At 35.5% G+C, this 19016-nt stretch overlaps 2 protein-coding genes across 3 annotated transcripts in view; one reads left to right on the top strand and one right to left on the bottom strand.

Moving 5' to 3' along the window:
• Nucleotides 1-19016, top strand: part of LOC127833498 (inositol 1,4,5-trisphosphate receptor type 2-like) — a 183782-nt gene that overhangs the window by 60284 nt on the left and 104482 nt on the right. Inside the window, exons 25-32 of the mRNA XM_052358786.1 lie at nt 97-228; nt 886-1015; nt 2160-2253; nt 3710-3764; nt 9253-9377; nt 13173-13260; nt 14123-14230; nt 15411-15547. Coding sequence (XP_052214746.1) covers nt 97-228; nt 886-1015; nt 2160-2253; nt 3710-3764; nt 9253-9377; nt 13173-13260; nt 14123-14230; nt 15411-15547 — 869 coding nt within the window. The remainder of the gene's footprint in view (nt 1-96; nt 229-885; nt 1016-2159; nt 2254-3709; nt 3765-9252; nt 9378-13172; nt 13261-14122; nt 14231-15410; nt 15548-19016) is intronic.
• The window catches only part of LOC127833488 (aldehyde dehydrogenase, mitochondrial-like), a 315090-nt gene continuing 305570 nt past the window's right edge, over nt 9497-19016 (bottom strand). For both annotated transcript variants that reach the window (XM_052358767.1, XM_052358768.1), the window contains exon 15: nt 9497-9506. The gene's annotated coding sequence lies outside the window, so the exon portion shown is untranslated. The remainder of the gene's footprint in view (nt 9507-19016) is intronic.

Here is a 19016-nt window from a genome sequence, read left to right as displayed (position 1 = left end):
AAACACTGGCATAGGCTAATTAGGAAAGACACTTTATGCACATAAACAAAACACATATTTCTTAACTCTATTATGAACATTTCCTCCTCCATATAGGACATAACGGACAACAGCCAGTCGCTGACGTACCAGTACTTTCCCCAGATCAGTGAATGGATTTCAGACTTCCTTGGTCAGAACGGAGACATGACGGCCTCCATGATTGGCAACAACATGCTCGTAAAACAGGTACAGCGGATCATTAAATGATGCAGCTGCTGGCATTTAAATAGCAGTGCTCTGTGAAAAGGGGGTTTAATGCATGTGTGTGAAGTGTAGCCCCAGATTAGCCTGTGCAGTCTGCAGGGATGACCCTTCCTGCCTAAACAAGATTTTTGCTAAGAAGAGACTTTCTTTAAATGAAATATATCATACAATGCGGACTGCACAGGCTAAACTGGGATGACACTTTACGCATATGCATTAAATTCCATTTTCACAGGGTCAATATTGAATGCATATTGTTCATGTTACTTTAATTTGCTGACTTTGCACCTGCTTTAAATAATTCACATTTTGATCTTTTCGTCAAAGAATGCTGTATTCTACGACAGAAATTGAGTCTGCAGCGGTAAATCAGGGACGACACTTGTGGCTTAGACTGGATTTTTGTTTAGAAAATAGCTCCTTTAACTGATGACAATGTATGGAGATACCAAGATGTTTAGAAATATAAGCTTAAGAAGTGTTGTAGACTCTTGTGAACCAAATTCTACTCTTTGTATGTATGCTTTTAAGAGTTCAAGTGTAAAACTCAGTCATTTTAAAATATTGAAAATCTTGTACAGCTGAGGAATTTATCATAAAATTGAAGAAACAGTAACACCCTCTCTACCTGGATTTCAGGTCCTTCGTTTGGTGCACTACCTGGTGTTATTTGGCTACTACGACGGGTCTGCAGAGATCAAGAGGATGCTGAGCCCCCTGATGAGTCTTTTGGATGGGCGCAATGACAAACCTTACCCGAAAATAGAAGGTAACATTATCCTGTGGTGAAGTGTTCTAGATGATATAGTTTCGTATATTGAAGAGGGTAAGTGTAGATTTTCCCTCAGAAACAACCTCTGACACAGGCCAAAGAATGGTTGTTAAGTTTTAAATACATTTGGACAAACAGAAAAATTGCCTGTTTCTAGTTAAGTTGTATGTGAATTTTGTTTGTCATAAAAACATATTTTTTGTCATACAAATTAATGTTATGCTCCAGCTGCTTTTATGGTGCTTCCTATATCTAATTTTGATGGAATTCAGTTTGGTGGTTCTGGAACGACTTTTTCCAATAATAATTTCTATCCTACTCAGTGTTCTTTCTTCCATCCACCACCTTTTTGTTGTAGGTGCTGGAGATTTAGACTATAAATGAAGCGTCTCTTTATGGGTGGAAATTTTCATTGTTGTCTGGTGCTTTAAGTCCAATGATTTTTCAGGGAGTTTATGTGGTTTGATGAATAATAAGTTATTTTCTAATGGACATGTGCCTAATGTCAGGTCATTTAATGGTTTTTGAGAGATTTCATTCTTATAATAATATTTTCCATGGAAAATCTCAGACACTAAGATCCAATTAAAAAATATACATGCAGCATAGGCTAAGCATGGGCATAATGTTTCATCATTCCATTTTAATGTCAATTAAGTTGAATTGTTGTGGTCTGTTGATCTTTTTTTAAATTATTGGCTCAATTTCTTGTACATATTTTCAATTAACCAATGACTTAATCTATGAGTAAATTTCTCCCAAACTTCCCATAGTGAAAGCCCTGATTGTTAACCCCTATATTTGCAGCTCATGATTTTCAAAGCCATATAAGAACATTACTGGCAAAGAATTTGTTTAACCCTTTACCATTCAGAAGCACAGTGAAAAAGGCTATGTGCAAACAGCACAAAACCAGAACAGCCAGCCAGTAAATCACAGTATGTTGAGGTTTTATGCTGTTAGCTGCTCACCAGTATCCGAGGATCTGAAATGAAGCCTTTACAATTTGAATCTAGTAAGAAAGGTCTTTAATTAAGTTTAACCTTCTAAAGGAGTACAAATGCGTCAAAAAACTTATCTACGTGGTTATTTAGGGTTAAATGTTGCTTATTCCAGATGGTTTACTTATGACTGTTTTCAGGTAAAGAAGGTCAGGAAATGTTGCAGGTGTACCAAGAGTCAGGCAGGTTTAAACCGAGCATAGAAACAAAGGCAATTGTGGATGCCAAGTGCCAGTGAGTAGACTCACTCTGTGAGAAGGGGGTATAATGCATGTAAAGAGTTGTCCTAGATAAGCATGTGCAGGCCACACAAGCTAATCAGGGAATATACTTTACGTCTTAACTAGTTTTTCGCTAAAAAGAGAATTTTAACTCAAAACACAATAAAAGTGGAAAGTGTCGTTCCGGATTATCCTGTGCAGACAGCATTGGCTATTCTTGCATGACACTTTACGCACATGCATTTAACTCCCTTTTCACTGAACAATTCTTACTTTCATGTGATCTTCATTTAAGGAATACTTTGTATGCTCCAAAGGGGAGGAATATAGTCATCTCTCTGTCCATTTGCATATCATTCCATCATAATTGTTGTGCAGAGCATAACTCAGTTTGCATTAAAGGGATTCAACTGAAACTAAATTTAATGATAATATAAGGAAAGTACAATAACCACAGCTCAGAGTTATTGCCCTTTCATTAATTTTATTGTGAAAGACTGTAATTTGTTTTATTTTAATCCTTGTTCATATATATAGAAAATTGAGGAGGAGTGCCCAGTACAAAGAAGTTGTTATTTGCCTGTGCTCATTCTTGTTAAGAAAACATTTCTTCTCAGTTTAAGGACAATAACTATTTTGCAGTTATACAGAGTTATGGCCCTTTGTTAATTCATGTGCCTGGAATAAATTTATAATAAAACATATTAATAGAGGACATGCAGAGGATGTGCAAAGTACACAGACCACTAATCTTAAGTATTTATGGAGTTTTTGTCTCTTGCTTATTTTTTATGAACAACATTTTACATACTTAAATTTGCTTGTGCAAAGTTTAGCTTGAAAAGTATTGAATGGATTCAATAAAATTTTCATATATTGATAAAGGGCTTTGATAGGAAGTTCAGAGTTAAAGTATGGACCATTTCTTCATTATTTCCAGATTTATTGCCCTTGTTAATATTCTTGTCACTTTCTTATTTCATTTTATTGAAGACATCATGGTGAAACTTAAAAGATCTTCATGTACAGGTATCATTGCCGATAAGTGAAGAGTGCAAGAACTATATTTTTCTCTTAACTCGTTTTCCAACGATATTTCCCTTGTTACTTTTCCCTGAAAAAGGGGTTAAATGCCGTCTGCACAGGCTAATCTGGGACGACACTTTCGGCCTAAACTAGATTTTTGCTAAGATTAGACTTTCTGTAAACGAAATATAGCATAAAAGCAGAAGGTGCAGAAAGGGGTAAAATGCATTTGAGCCAAGTGTCCTCCCAGATTAGCCTGTGCAGTTTTCTAAAGTGGATATTTGTCAAGAATTAGAGCCTTCCTTTAATTAAATGATATAAATACAATACAATTAAAGCAGAAAGTTTCGTCACTAATTAGCTCCGCTCAGCCATATCAGGGACGACATTTTCTGCACATGCATAAGACCCCCTTTTCACAGTAACTGATTGACTTATTTCAGAGCCCTGGAAGTATTGGATCTATTCTTCAACTTCATTTTCAACATTCGTCTTGAGGTTTGTATATGGAGTAATTGGTTCCTTTTTGTATAATACTTTGCAAATAATGTTTGAATTTGTGATCAAAGTGGAAGTGAGTTTTATTTGATCAGTGTGTTCTCTCCAATATTTTTACGTATGATTGTTTTATAATTAATTATGCCCCGCCATCAGCGGAGGGATATTGTTTTGGCGTTGTCCGTCCGTCTTTCTGTCCATCCTGAGCCATATCTTGGAATTGCTTTGACGGATTTCATTGAAACTTGGTATGAGTATATATATATGAATACTAAGATGATGCACGCCAAATGGCATTGTACACCATCTGTTAATAACTGAGTTACGGCCCTTTGTTTCTTGAAAAAATGCTTTTTTGAGTGTCAAATATAACACTTTTGTGTCCAGAAGGGGGTATCAATTCAACGAATTTGCTTGTTTTATGTATTATTATACCCCAATAATCATTGGTAATGGGGGCTTTATAGGAGTCACTTTGTTGATCTGTCTGTCCCGAAAATTTCATCCGATCTTCACCAAACTTGGTCAGAAGTTGTATCTAGATGATGTCTTGGTCAAGTTTGAATATGGGTCATGACAGGTCAAAACCTAGGTCACGGGTCACTAAGTGCATTTTAAACGGAAAGTTTGTCCGGACCAAAACTATGTAATTTATAGATAGATTTTAAAATGGCTTGGTACATTTTGTTCACCATCATGGGACGGTGTGTCATGCGAAAGAAGTACCTGGATATCTCCAAGGGCAAGGTCACACTTGAAGTTCAAAGGTCAAATGCTAGTTCGTGCCTTAACTTTGTCATTTATTGTGAGACTTTTAAGTCTATTGGCACATTTGTTCACCATCATTGGACAGTGTGTCATGCGAAAGATTTACATCGATATCCCCAAGGTCAAGGTCACACTTTGAGTTCAAAGGTCAAAAATGGCCATATATGAGCTTGTCCGGGCCATAACTATGTCGTTCATTGTGAGATATTAAAATCATTTGGCACATTTTTTCACCATCATTGGACGGTGTGTGCTACGAAAGAATTACGTTGATATCTCTAAGGTCAAGGTCACTCTTTGAGTTCAAAGGTCAAATATGGCCATAAATGAGCTTTTCTGGGCTATAACTATGTTGTTTATTGTGAGATTTTAAAATCATTTGGCACATTTGTTCACCATCATTGGACGGTGTGTCATGCGAAAGAATTAGTACAATATCTGCAATGTCAAGTTCACACTTTGAGTGTAAAGGTCAAAAATGGCCATAAATGATCTTGTCCGGGCCATAACTATATCATTCATGGTGAGATTTTAAAATTACTCGTTACATTTGTTCACAATCATATGACAGTATGTCATGCAAAAGAATAACGTCCATATCTCCAAGGTCAAGGTCACACTTTGAGTTCAAAGGTCAAAAATGGCCATAAATGATCTTGTCTGGGTCATAACTATGTCATTCATTGTGAGATTTTAAAAATTACTCGGTATATTTATTCACAATCGTCAGACTGTGTGTCATGCGAAAGAATTACGTCGATATCTGCAACGTCAAGGTCACACTAAGAGTTTAAAAGTAAAAAGTGGCCATAAATGAGCTTGTCTGAGCCTTGACTATGTCTTTCATTGTTAGATTTAAAAATGACTCTTCACATTAATTTTGTTCACAGTCATTGGACGGCTTGTAATGTGAAAGAATTCAAGAGTTCAAAGGTCAAAATGGCCCTTAATGATAATGGCATAATAATTCTAAAAAATTGCCATAAATTAGCTTCTATTGTTTTGTGAAGACAGCATGCAAAATATTCTGTGTCAATGCAGCATGTGGGGTATACGTCACGTCTGTGACAAAGCTATAGTTTTAATTCGCCTGTTTAAAATTTGGTGTATTATGGGAACACATTTGGCTGGGTGATGAACATGAAAAAATAGTTTCCAGAAAACACTTTCCGCTCAATATTTCAAAAATTTCCATCGGATCAGCATGAAACTTGGTGATATGCTCTTGGCATAATATTTCTGCACAGTTTGTTAAGCAGCAAAATTTTATGAAGCACTTCAAAGTAATGGTCCTGGAAATAAAAAAATTTGTAAAATCAACAGACTTTAACTGAAATAGTTTTAACAGTTTCGTCTTCAAACTGGGTGATAATTTTTACCGGCTTTATATCTCAACCATGTTCAATATCTAGCATGATTGTCTGAAGCACTTATGAATTATGGTCTTTGAATTATCCCAATATGGTCTGCTGTCTAAAAAGTGATTTTCTGTTCAATTTACAGTTTGCATAACCTTCTCTTGATGAAACTTTAGATATAGTAAGCTTAACTATATACCCTAGTTAGGAATTAACCCATTTATGCCTAGCATCCTGAAAAAAGGCCATTGCAAACAGCGTAGACCCAGATGAGACACCTCATAATGCGGCGTCTCATCTGGTTCTGCGCTGTTTGCTTAAATGAATTTCTTTAAGAAATATTCTAAATATAGAAATAAATATACTTGACACCCCTAATTTCGGAAATAAATTGATCCAATTTAGAAGGATGGGAGAGTCCACTGGGCATAAATGGGTTAATTTGGGATTCATCAGCTCAAGCTCAGCTAGTATTATTAAAAAGTAGAAAATAACCACACTTTATTTCACTGCATTTGAGGCCAGTTGGATTAAGACAAACGCAATTTTATCTCAAAATATCAAAACAGTTTCCACTCAGTTACATGAGTTGTGCTACATGGAAATTGTGTGTAGGTTGGTTATCAGGATCTTGGTTATATTTGGGGCCAGTCATGTTATCATGTGACTAACCAAAACTGTAACCCAAAGTTATAAGGTCAATTTCTCTGTTTTTAAATAGAAAAACATTTTTCACTCAAATACTGTGACATATTGCATTAAAATTGTGTCTGTACGTTGCTTGTATGTGGACCTAGCTTGTGGTTTCATAGTGGCCAGTGGGGTAAAGGTCAAGGTCACTGTTGCTAAAAATTGAAAATATGTGTCTTCTTAATAACTTGAGTTTTGATGGAGGTCTCATGATAAAATTGTGTGTTTTGGTAGAATACATGAATATCTAGCATTGGATTCTTTTTAGTAAAATTTGGGTCAAGGGCACTTTAACTATAAAAAACACCCTTTTTAGCGAGGCTGTTTTCGGAGAAAAAAAAATCTGACAAGCTTTCGCAGCCGAGCGTGGCACCCGTTATGCGGTGCTCTTGTTAGTTATTAAGTGTTGTGGTGATTTGCGCTTAAATTCTGTGCCTTGGTTGATACCGTAAAACGCTGTGTATAACGCCCATTTATGTATAACACGCATCTACTTTTTGAAGCAAAAAAATCGGGAAAAAAGTTTTTGAAGCAAGAAAAAATTAAGGCAAAATTTCCGTACCGTAGGCTCACTGAAAATCGTTTTATTTATATTGACGATCTCACATGTTATTTTATTTTTCAATAATTAATTATCTTAAAGACGAGAACGATAAAGATACAACTTGTTTGTGTGTTTTTTTTTTAATTATAATATTACGCGTAAATGTTTCGATTTAAATGAATTATGCATGAAATGCACAATTTCCACGAGGATACCATGGAGGTTTTTATGATAAGTCTCCAAAGTATTTTCCACCATTTTATCATGGAGGAGTACACATTGCGGACCGATTAGTGTGCTCGGTATAATTAAGAAACTGAATTTTTTTATTGGTATTGGCACGGGTTTATTCACACATGACTAATTCACAACCGCGCATTTAATTTACATTTCCCATCTTACGCGTTCTTTTCGAGCGTCTATAATTGACAGGAGACTTTGACAACTCAAACTTCTCAACACCATACTGACATAACCGGCGTTAAACAAACAATGGATGTGTGAAGTCGTTTGCCGGTACGCATGTTTTGATAATAGCCCAGCTACACAAAACTTGACAGGTGACGCCAATTGCTCGATAATCACAACCCCAATCTTGACAAGACGTTTGAAAACGTGTAAACAAACACAACATCAATTTTATTAACACATTTGAAAAGCAAGAAAAATAATAATAAATATATCGGGAAAGACCTGGCCGACATACTTATATTGTAAATCGACAAGTGCCCCCAAATGAATTGTGTAACCCTAGTACAGTAGGGTATAATATTGTTGGAAAAAACAATAAAGTTTAAATAAAAATGGCTTCCTTGTTTTTCATTTTCTTCTTCAAATTTATTTGATTTCAATGCTCTGTATGTACCTGAAAAAGAAAGAAAATATTAATGTTAGCTTTATAACGTTTGTCCATCTATGTTCAGATCGTAAACATAACACAATTATTAACATTCATGTAGTTACAATTAAAACAACGGGGAACAGAATGATGCGAGTTACCGTAACTGGGTAACTGACAGGGAAAAAATGTCTTGGCATGGCTGTAGTTGTGCATAACGCCCATCAAGTTTTTAACCAGGTTTTCCGAAGGAAAAAACTGGTTATTAGATTGGCGAATGCGGGCGGGCTGGCTGGCTGGCTGGCGGGCTGGCTGGCTGGCGGGCTGGCGGGCTGGCGGAACAAGCTTGTCCGGGCCATAACTATGTCGTTCATTGTCAGATTTTAAAATCATTTGGCACATTTGTTCACCATCATTGGACGGTGTGTCGCGCGAAATAATTACGTCGATATCTCCAAGGTCAAGGTCACACTTTGAGTTCAAAGGTCAAAAATGGCCATAAATGAGCTTGTCCTGGCCATAACTATGTCATTCATTGTGAGATTTTAAAATCATTTGGCACATTTGTTCACCATCATGGGACGGTGTGTCGCACGAAAGAATCACGTCAATATCTCCAATGTCAAGGTCGCCACAACTAAAAATAGATTTAAAAAAAAAAAAAAAATTACAAAGGGGGTTAATTTTGTTTGTTCATTTAAAAGTTCAGTTTGAGTTTTCTCCCTTTATCAGATTTTTTTTCACAATGAAAACCTGGTTTTGTGACAATTTTGTCCCTTGTTAAAATTAAATTTGGGGATAAAAATGTGCGCCTTATACACAACCTTTTACGGTAATAACATGCAAAGCAATAAGCTTGGAATCGCTTGTTAATTGGGCCAGCTGTATCAAGGTCAACACCTCTGTAACTTCAAATAGAAAAACTGTTCCACTCAATAACGTGAGATTGGATTGCATTTAGATTGTGTGTAAAGGTACCAAACGTGCAGAACTACCAAACCCACGCAATGCACAATGATTTAAATTAGATTAATAACTTTAAAATCGAAAAACTGTTTCCTTGAGTTGCCAGGTTAAAATTTATTTTTAATTAGTTATTATGCAAATAATTTTCGATTTGGTTTATGGTTATATACTATTGTTTGTTTTTTTGCATATTGTTTAAAATATTATTGAAGGATAGAAAATTTTCTTTCATGTAACTTTTTGAATTTTATAGCCTTATTAGACATTGTTCAGCCTGCTTGAAGGGTTCATTTTTTTGTATGCATTTCATTGACTTTTTTTCAGAAATTCATCAACTTGTTCAAGACAACCCAGCAGATTTTATCAGATCCAAATAGGTCGCACTCCGGAGATGTGGCTGAGTATGCTCCCATGATGGCAGAAAACTTTGTGCTGGAGGAAAACCTGAGGTAACGCATTTTCCTGATTGCTTATTTTGACTTATGTCAATGGCTTGGTGTTAAGGTCACCAGGGCATAGTAGATATGGTGTCCACCTAGCAACTGGAAGGTCACGGGTTCAATACCCACTGTGGAAGCGTTCTTTAGATCTCCCTCAAAGAGATTGATTTCCTGGTTGTGCCCAGGAAACAGACTAGAGAGCGTTTCAATACTCTGTAGGCTTTTGATGCAATTCTTAACCCTTTGCATGCTGGGAAATTTGTCGTCTGCTAAAATGTCGTCTGCTGAATTCGTAAAATAAGCATTTTCTTCATTTTTTTCAAAGAATACTATCAGAATAGTAAACAGTTTGGATCCAGATGAGACGCCACATTCTGTGGCGTCTCATCTGGATCCAAACTGTTTGCAAAGGCCTTTAAAATTCGGTTCCCGCACTGAAAGGGTTAAATAAATAGGTTGAAACTAATGCCTTGGTGATATATTTGTGATGGCACATACAGCAGGGCTCATGGAAAACATGTATGTGAGGGTATTTGAGGGGTTTGTAGCAATTTTCATTTGCTGAAATTGGTGAAGACCCGGAGCTGCAGTTTGAGCTGGCTGATTTGTTTACTTGACACTTGCTGCTGTTTTGGTATTTTCTGTATCAAGGAGGTATCTTCTAGGGAATTCGTGCTGTTTTTACAGGCCCTGTCTATCAGCCCCTTTCCAAAAACCGATTTACTGAAATATTATGCAATTTTTATGTCTCCAAATAGCATGTTTAGCATGTTAAGTTTTTCCACTTAATCAGATTTGTCCATAAATTATCTCCCAAACTGGAATGCTAGGCCCATCTGTCCATCCTAACATCCATAGACTTTTTTGTTTCCACACGAGATCTCAGACACTTATAATCCTAATTTTATCCAACTTCATTTGCAGCATCACTATAGAGTATTATTGCCTGGTCATTCCAGTCCAATTATTTTTCAGGGAATAATTGCCCGTAGATAATTAATATGTCAGGTTTTTATTTGGTCACGAGATTTTGAACATTAATGATAGGATTTTTATTAAACTTAATATCCAGCAAACCTTAGTAGAGATGACATGCACAGGTTGTCAGATAATGAGATAGTTGCGGTCCAATTATTTTCATGGAGCTATGACTTTTTTTATTTTAATATTTCACTTTTCATTTCTGTTTACTCAGATACTTCGATGCAAATTTGATGAAAAATGACATACAGCATACTTATTGGGCGGCAGCTTTGACAGGGCTTTCCAGTTAATTTTGTATAAGGATTATTGATTTCTAACATGTCTTTTTTTCCCGTGGGATCTTAACAAATTCAAATTTCATGCGCATCTTTGTCTAGTGGTTTTGGTTCAATTATTTTATTACGTTTAGCCTGTATGTTTAAGGGATTTATTTCCCTGCGATTATTAATTTGTGTTTTGTGCAAGATCTCATCCTTAAGTTTGCATCTAAGTTTGTACATGTTTGATATAGACATGCACTATTTGTAGTGAAATTACGACGACAAACAGGTTCAAGACACGCAATCATGCAGAATTTTCAAGTAATGATTATATTCCACATAAAACGAATGAAGTGTAAATTAGCGGTTATTATATCCCTGTGTTATGTGTGGTTGTCACTGTTAAACCTCCCAAATCTCACGTGCTGATAAGCCCTACATGCCCTCTAATACTTGATAACTTTACTTTCCCTTTTAATGTGCTGATAAGCCCTACATGCTCTCTAATACTTGATAACTTTACTTTACCTTTTAATGTGCTGATAAGCCCTACATGCTCTCTAATACTTGATAACTTTACTTTACCTTTTAATGTGCTGACAAGCCCAACATGCTCTCTAATACTTGATAACTTTACTTTACCTTTTAATGAGCCTTGCTCTAGAAAAAAACAGGTGTTTAGCACGTACTTAACCCTTTGCATGATGGGAAATTTGTCGTCTGCTAAAATGTTGTCTGAATAATTTCTAAAATTAGCATTTTGTTCAATTTTTTTAAAGAATACTATCAGAATAGCAAACAGTTTGGATCCTGATGAGACGTCACGTTCTGTGGCGTCTCATCTGGATCCAAACTGTTTGCACAGGCCTTCAAAATTGGGTTCCCGCACTGAAAGAGTTAGAGTTTTTCCTAATTAGCCTGTGCAGTTAATCAGGGACTACACTTTCCGCTTTTATTGTATATTTTGGTTTAAAGGAAGTCCCTTCTTAGCAAAATCCAGTTGATGTGGAAAGTGTCATCCCACATTGGTCTGTGCAGACTGCACAGGCTTATCTGAGTCAATAATTTTCCACCCAAGCATTTGACCTTGTTTTTCGAGAGCAAAGCTCAAGTTCATGTGTAATTCTACGATGCTCCTAAATTGTATACATTGAAAAAGTGTATTTAATGCACATTTATCACAGCTGTATACAATGACACCATAATAATTATGTTATGTGTGTGTCCTTCCCAGCCTGAGGCAGCATTAATAGGTATTTGAGAACCTTGAGTGAGTTCTGTCGCTTTTTCTTAATAAAGTAACTAGACTCACATTATTGGGACAAATTTTAATCATTAATTTTGAAGTTTTGAAGGCAGCTTTACCTGATATGTGAGAACCTGGAGTGAGTTGTGTCCCGTTTACTTAAATGAAGTAACTAGAGTTACAAAGTTGGGAACGGTACAACAGAGGGGGTAATCAAGGGAGGATGTAAACGAAGTCTAAAAGAAGTACAAGAAATTCATATTCACTCTATATCTTAACTTTACTGTATCACAAAATTATAGCTCCTGTGGGTAAACTTGTAGCGAGTGAAGTCGAGCCAAAAAAAGAATATTAATAGGAAATAAACCCTAATCACTTTTTTACTGATATGGCTGGAAATTGAACGCCATTTAAAATCAAAGAAACCTAAGAAAAGGTATAAATGGCACACAAAAACTGTTTTGGCATATATATTTCGGGAATTTGGTAGTTTCCTGTTTCCTGTTTACCCCCGTCCCTCTGGTACAATAACCATAACTTTGTCTATAGTATTTACTAGTTATTGCCATTTGCTTAATTTTTTGTGCAGTAAATTAATGTATACTTTAGTTTACTTGTACAAAACATAAGTCAAAAAGTACTGTATGAATTCAAATGAACCTTCTATATTGATAGAAAACTCGATAGAAAATGCAGATATAAAGTACTATAACTCTTTCTTCAATATTTAAAGCCAGTCACACCTTGCCTCTGACTTTGAAATGAACTAGTACATGTTAATCAATACATAAAAATGCAATTTGAAAGTGTGCAAAATTGTCATTAAATATATAGCTTAGTTAGCAAGTAGTTTATTATTTTTCAAAGGGTACCACATTCAAAACCGAAAGTAGGATTTCTAGACGTATATGTCCATTCATTTCGACAAACGCAATTATTTTTAAGTTTTAAAGTGCAAAAAGACGGATTTCTACATTGTAAACACCATATATATTCTAATTGGGATAGATAAAATTAAATCTATAGCCTAGTTAGCAATTAATTAATTTTTTTTCAAACAGTACCGCTTTTAAAACCGAAAGTAGGATTTCTAGACGTATGCGTCCATTTTGACAAACGCGATTATTGTTAAGTTTTAAAGCGCAAAAAAGACAGATTTATAACCACCTGATATATTCTAATTGGCATAGATGAAGTATGTTTCTTATTTATACTTTAATTTACTATGCAAAATAAGGTGTGTGGCTTTAATGAGTTATACTTTACTTAGCTCACATGTTGTCAAATGTTACACTTCTGGTATCTGTTTTACAGTGTTGCAAAGGCTGGTTTGAGGAAGCTGACAGAAATCTTCGAAGTAACCTCATTCCTCAAGAATTACGACCTTGTGGATATTCTCCTGGTGAGAATTCAAGCTGAAATTACATAAATTGTAAAAGTATTAAGCAGCCATTAACCCTCTACCACTTGGATACTTTTTTTGCACATTTGTAGTCCCATAGGAAGTTAAATTTCATTAAAAAACCTTTCTTACTAGATTCAAATTTAAAAGGCTTCATTTCCAATCCTTAGTTACTGATGAGCAGCAAACAGCATTAAACCTGAACAGACTGCAAGTTACTCGCAGGCTGTTCTGGTTTTATGCTGTTTGGCCATTTTCACTTTGCTTCTGAGTGGGAAAGGATTAATAAACCATTGTGTGTTCTAATCATTTATCATTGTCAACCAAAAAACATATGACAAAACTAAAAGTCAGTTATATTTGTATGTTTGAGAATGTATATTTATGGTGAAAATTCATCATTATCATTAGTAAATAGAATAGAAAGCAGTATTGTCATGGTAGCAAGTAGCATTTTGACATTATATATGTATGTTTTGTATGTTTGTTTGTTTGGTATGCATATCAGATAAACCCTTTCCCGCTCAGATGCAGAGTTAAAAAGGCTTTATGCTGTTTGCTGCTTATCAGATCATTTGGGTTGGAAATTAATTGCTACTTTTTAACTTGAATCTAGTAAGACAGATCATGTTTATAATTTTCTAAGGTACTTGAAATTCGTCAAATTTCTTACTAAATTCAAGTTTTATAGGCTTCATTACCAACCCTTAGATACCGATGAGCAGCATGCAGCATAAAACGTAAACAGACGGCGAGTTACTCACAGGCTGTTCTGGTTTATGTTGGTTGCCTATAGCCATTTTAATTTTGCTTTTGAGCGGAAAAGGTTTAAATTTTTGACATGTCTACTTGTTCCCTTCAGGACCTCTCCAACTATGAGTATGATCAGATGGTACGCAAGTCTATGCACCTGCTCAACCGTTACTTCTCGGCGCACAATGATCTCTTCATGCGAGCGATGCAGGCTCAGGTAACTACAGTACACCATTCATCCAGCCAATGTAGGCACAGGTAACAAAGTACACGATTCAACTAGCCACAACCATTCAAGAACTTAATTGTTATGCCCCCATTCAAGAAAGGGTTGGAGTAAAGCATTTTCCTTGTCAGTTGGATTTTTGTGATGTGTTTAAGAAAAAGATAAAGATCACATTTTCAGAGTTTTACAATTGGATTATTTTCAAGGAATTTCCACCCTTTGTTTAAATTTGAATATGAAGCTTGAGGGCAAATAATGTTATTTTTGTTTACAGTACCCTTTCGACAAATTGTGCAAATAAAACAATGAAATTTTGTACTGTTCCTTTTTTACTACAATACATTCGTAGTGAAGGACAACCTGTCTGACACGGCCTCTTGTTACTGAATAAATGCCATCAAACTGTTGTGTTAAAAAATTTTAAGTTTAAAGTTTCTTTGTTCCAGTTGTTGATAAGTTCAAAGTTTCTATATTGCAGATGTTGATAAGTTAAAAGTTGATATATTCCAGGTGTTGATAAGTTCAAAGTTTCTATATTGCAGATGTTGATAAGTTAAAAGTTGATATATTACAGGTGTTGATAAGTTCAAAGTTTCTAAATTCCAGTTGTTGATAAGTTCAAAGTTTCTATATTGCAGATATTGATAAGTTAAAAGTTGATATATTCCAGGTGTTAATAAGTTCAAAGTTTCTATATTCCAGGTGTTAATATGTTCAAAATTTCAAAATTCCAGGTATTAATAGGTTCAAAATTTCTATATTGGAAGTGCTGATAAGTTCAAAGTTTCTAAATTCCAGGTGTTGATAAGTTCAAAGTTTCTAAATTCAAAGTGTTGATATGTTCAAAGTTTCTATATTCCAGGTGTTGATAATTTCAAAGTTCCTATATTGCAGATGTTGATTAGTTAAAATTTGATATATGAAAGGTGTTTATAAGTTGAAAGTTTATGTAATCAGTGTGTTGATAAGCTCAAAGTTTCTAAATTCAAGGTGTTTATAAGTTCAAAGTTTCTATACCCTAGGTGTTGATAATTTCAAAGTTTCTAAATTCTGGGTGTTAAAAAGTTCAAAGTTTCTATATTCGAGGTGTTGATAAGTTCAAATTTTCTAAATTCCAGGTGTTAATAAATTCACAGTTTTTATATACCAAGTTTCTATACATATATTCCAGGTGTTGATAAACGACTCCTCGGTGGCAGTGTACAATGACCTTGAGGAAAAACTGCCCCAGCTGCGCCATCTGTCCTCAAACAAACTGGGCGACCATGAGGCTTCCAATCTGGCACAGATACTGGATGTTCTGATACAGTAAGAATATGTTATATATTGTTTTTTTTACTGTTTTTTTCTTTTATTTATTTGTCTTTATTTGAGACATTCTTTATGGTTGAATATTGCTCAAGATGTCTTTTTTTTTTCTTTGATTTATTTATATTTCTTTACTTGATACATTTGTTCATGATTGATTATTGCTCAAGAGGATACATCATCTTGTAAAAAGTTTTAATGAAACACAGACTGAAGCCACTTAATAACTCATTAACTTGTGCATATTCAAGCTGAACCTTGATAAGCCCTGAATTTTTGTGTTTTCATATAATTTTTGACGATGCTGGAACAGCAGCGTCCAAGGTTTGATAACCAGTAAAAAAAATCTTCACAATGGCAACCTATGTAAAAGACCGAGCCAGTCCGATTGAGATAACTCGATTTTTCAGTTACTTCCCTTGGCATTCGCCACTGCGTAGGAGATTGCTCGTTGATTTTCATTGATAACATTCTCCTAGCAGAGTTGTCGTTCGTGTTGATTAAGGTAAATATTAATAGAACAGCATATCCTGGGGAAACAGATTCAATAAGTGTATCAGAACGTTAATTTCAAATTAGTAATTTTACATCCATTTTATTTTTATGGACCAATGAAACAACTATATATTTTCTCTATTTTGTTCGATATTTGTTCTCGATTTAGTAAATAAATTGCGAATAAAAACATGTAAAATTAACTTTTTACGTGATCACAAAACTAAAGAATGCGAACGATTTCGAACCTGCAAATTGTAAACGCTGCACTGCTATGATATATATAGATAAAACAACATTTTTTTGCCTAATTGTCCGCTCCGCTAGCGCAGTGGTAAGGACGTTCGCTTTTTCACCTTTACGACACCGGTTCAATTCCCGCTCCCGGCGCAATGTTATATTTTGTATGTTTTGTGGTCACCATTCCTGACAGTTGTTTTTTTCTCCGGAAAATATCCCCCCCCCCCCCCACCCCCCCCGCAGCATTTGACCATATAAAAAATTAAAAAGTATTTGAGTACAAAACAAATAGCTGGAAGTTGCAATATTTGTTCTCGATTTAACGCTGCACTGCTATGATATATATAGATAAAACAACATTTCTTTGCGTAATTGTCCATCCTGCTAGCGCAGTGGTAAGGACGTTCGCTTTTTCACCTTTACGACACCGGTTCAATTCCCGCTCCCGGCGCAATGTTATATTTTGTATGTTTTGTGGTCACCATTCCTGACAGTTGTTTTTTTCCGGAAAATCTCAACCCCCCCCCCCCCCTCCCCCGCAGCATTTGACCATATACAAAATTAAAAAGTATTTCAGTACAAAACAAATAGCTGGAAATTGAAGCTATCATTCAAAATTCGTCCCATCTGTCGTCAATCTAATGTTATTAGGTAGGAGTGCTGGACACACTCCTGGGGTCCCAACATTATGCAGCCTCAGCGCGGACGTAACTCATTACCTTGGAAAAACACAAATACACACACTGGGTGCAGCCTAGGCGCATATAGACTCAAACAAGGCAACAAACTCAAGTGCAGTAACAATCATTTAAAATTTACATATTGAATATGATATTCTAACAGAAATTACACAACCACCTAAGTGTACATACCATGTTTGATATTTCGTTCGATTCTTAGATTTCAGCATATACATGTATAAGGTCATTTCGCTATTAGTTAACTTATCCATATGTTCGTGGGCGAACTCGGATAGTCAAGTGCTCATACGATTGAGCTCACATGGTCCGGCTATGTGCTCATACCTACTTTCGAGAATCATCATGAATGTATTGCCATACTTAATGAACAAGAATGTGACCCGCCTCCTAGTTTCGCTCAATGGGTCAAGTTACCCACGGGTACTACTGCCCCGTACCCCTAAACTTTTTTTCGTACCAAAAATGTTTCGTACGCAAATTGTTTTCGTACCAAATTTTTTTTCGTACCCACAATTTTCGTACCTAATTTTTTTAGCGTACCCAAATGTTCGTATCAACATACACAATTGTGGTGATATAGATAAACTTAAATTGATGTTTTATATCCATCCTCTTCAAAAGCATCGTCACACCAGTACTGCCAGTACTTTGATTTTTATAAATACCGGTACATGCATTTGTCACTAATATAATCAAAGGGGATATTATACATTTTTAATGTAATTGTACACCATCATTTTAATGTGTGCCCAACATGGCAGGACTGTAAGTTCAGATTGTGGTCACCTAACATGTTGACTGCATTTTGTGCCCAGCATGGCATGTATGCTAGTTATCCCTGCCAAATTTATTTTCGGAGGGGATATAGTAATTGGTCCTGTCCGTCTGTCCGTCCGGCTAAAACTTTGTCTGGAGCATAACTCCAAATCTATTCAATGGATTTACTTTAAACTTAGAATATAAACAGATGGCTACTTAGAGAAGTGCAGTGACCAAGAACCATAACTCTATCTACCTTAGTGTTTGAATTATATCCCTTTATTTAATTTCAAAGTAAATTTTTGTCCGGAGCATAATGAATTATCTCCCGGTATTTGTTTTTACAAATATTATTCCACTCTCTTAAACAAATGTCATACAAGAAAACACATTTCGGCGGGGATTTGGCACTACTGTGACAAGCTCTTGTTTAAAAGGTGATCACCATATACTGTGATTCCTTTTTGTGCCAAATATGGCATGTATGCTAGTTTGAATTGTGGTGTTCATGCACTTATAATGCATTTCGTGCCAAATATGGCATGTATGCTAGTTTGAATTGTGGTGTTCATGCACTTATAATGCATTTTGTGCCAAAAATGGCATTTATGCTAGTTTGAATTGTAGTCACCATGCACTTATAATGCATTTTGTGCCAAATATGGCATGTATGCTAGTTTGAATTGTGGTCACCATGCACTTATAATGAATTTTGTGCCAAAAATGGCATGTATGCTAGTTTGAATTGTGGTCACCATGCACTTATAATGAATTTTGTGCCAAAAATGGCATGTATGCTAGTTTGAATTGTGGTCACCATTCACTTATAATGAATTTTGTTCCAAATATGGCATGTATGCTAGTTTGAATTGTATCTTTATGCACTTATAATGCATTTTGTGCCAAAAATTGCATGTATGCTAGTTTGAATTGTAGTCACCTTGAATTTATAATGCATTTTGTGCCAAATATGGCATGTATGCTAGTTTGAATTGTATCTTTATGCACTTATAATGCATTTTGTGCAAAAAATGGCATGTATGCTAGTTTGAATTGTGGTCACCATGCACTTATAATGCATTTTGTGCCCTGCATTGAATATATGCTAGTTAGTTGTAAGCGTTAGCTCACAACTAATGTTACAGAACAAGTTTTGCAAGTCAATATGAGCTTAGCTACGCTAGAAACAATAACCACTGCCTGTTGCACTACCTGCAGTAAAATTATGCAGACGACGAATGCTAGGAGCGTCTGCTCTACTACGCTAGCAACGA

This window comes from Dreissena polymorpha, chromosome 6, assembly GCF_020536995.1.
Source record: "Dreissena polymorpha isolate Duluth1 chromosome 6, UMN_Dpol_1.0, whole genome shotgun sequence".
In the NCBI taxonomy this organism is placed as follows: Eukaryota; Metazoa; Mollusca; class Bivalvia; order Myida; family Dreissenidae; genus Dreissena; species Dreissena polymorpha.
The sequence above is the reverse complement of the archived record's forward strand: the minus strand, read 5'-3'. Positions and strand labels throughout refer to the sequence as shown.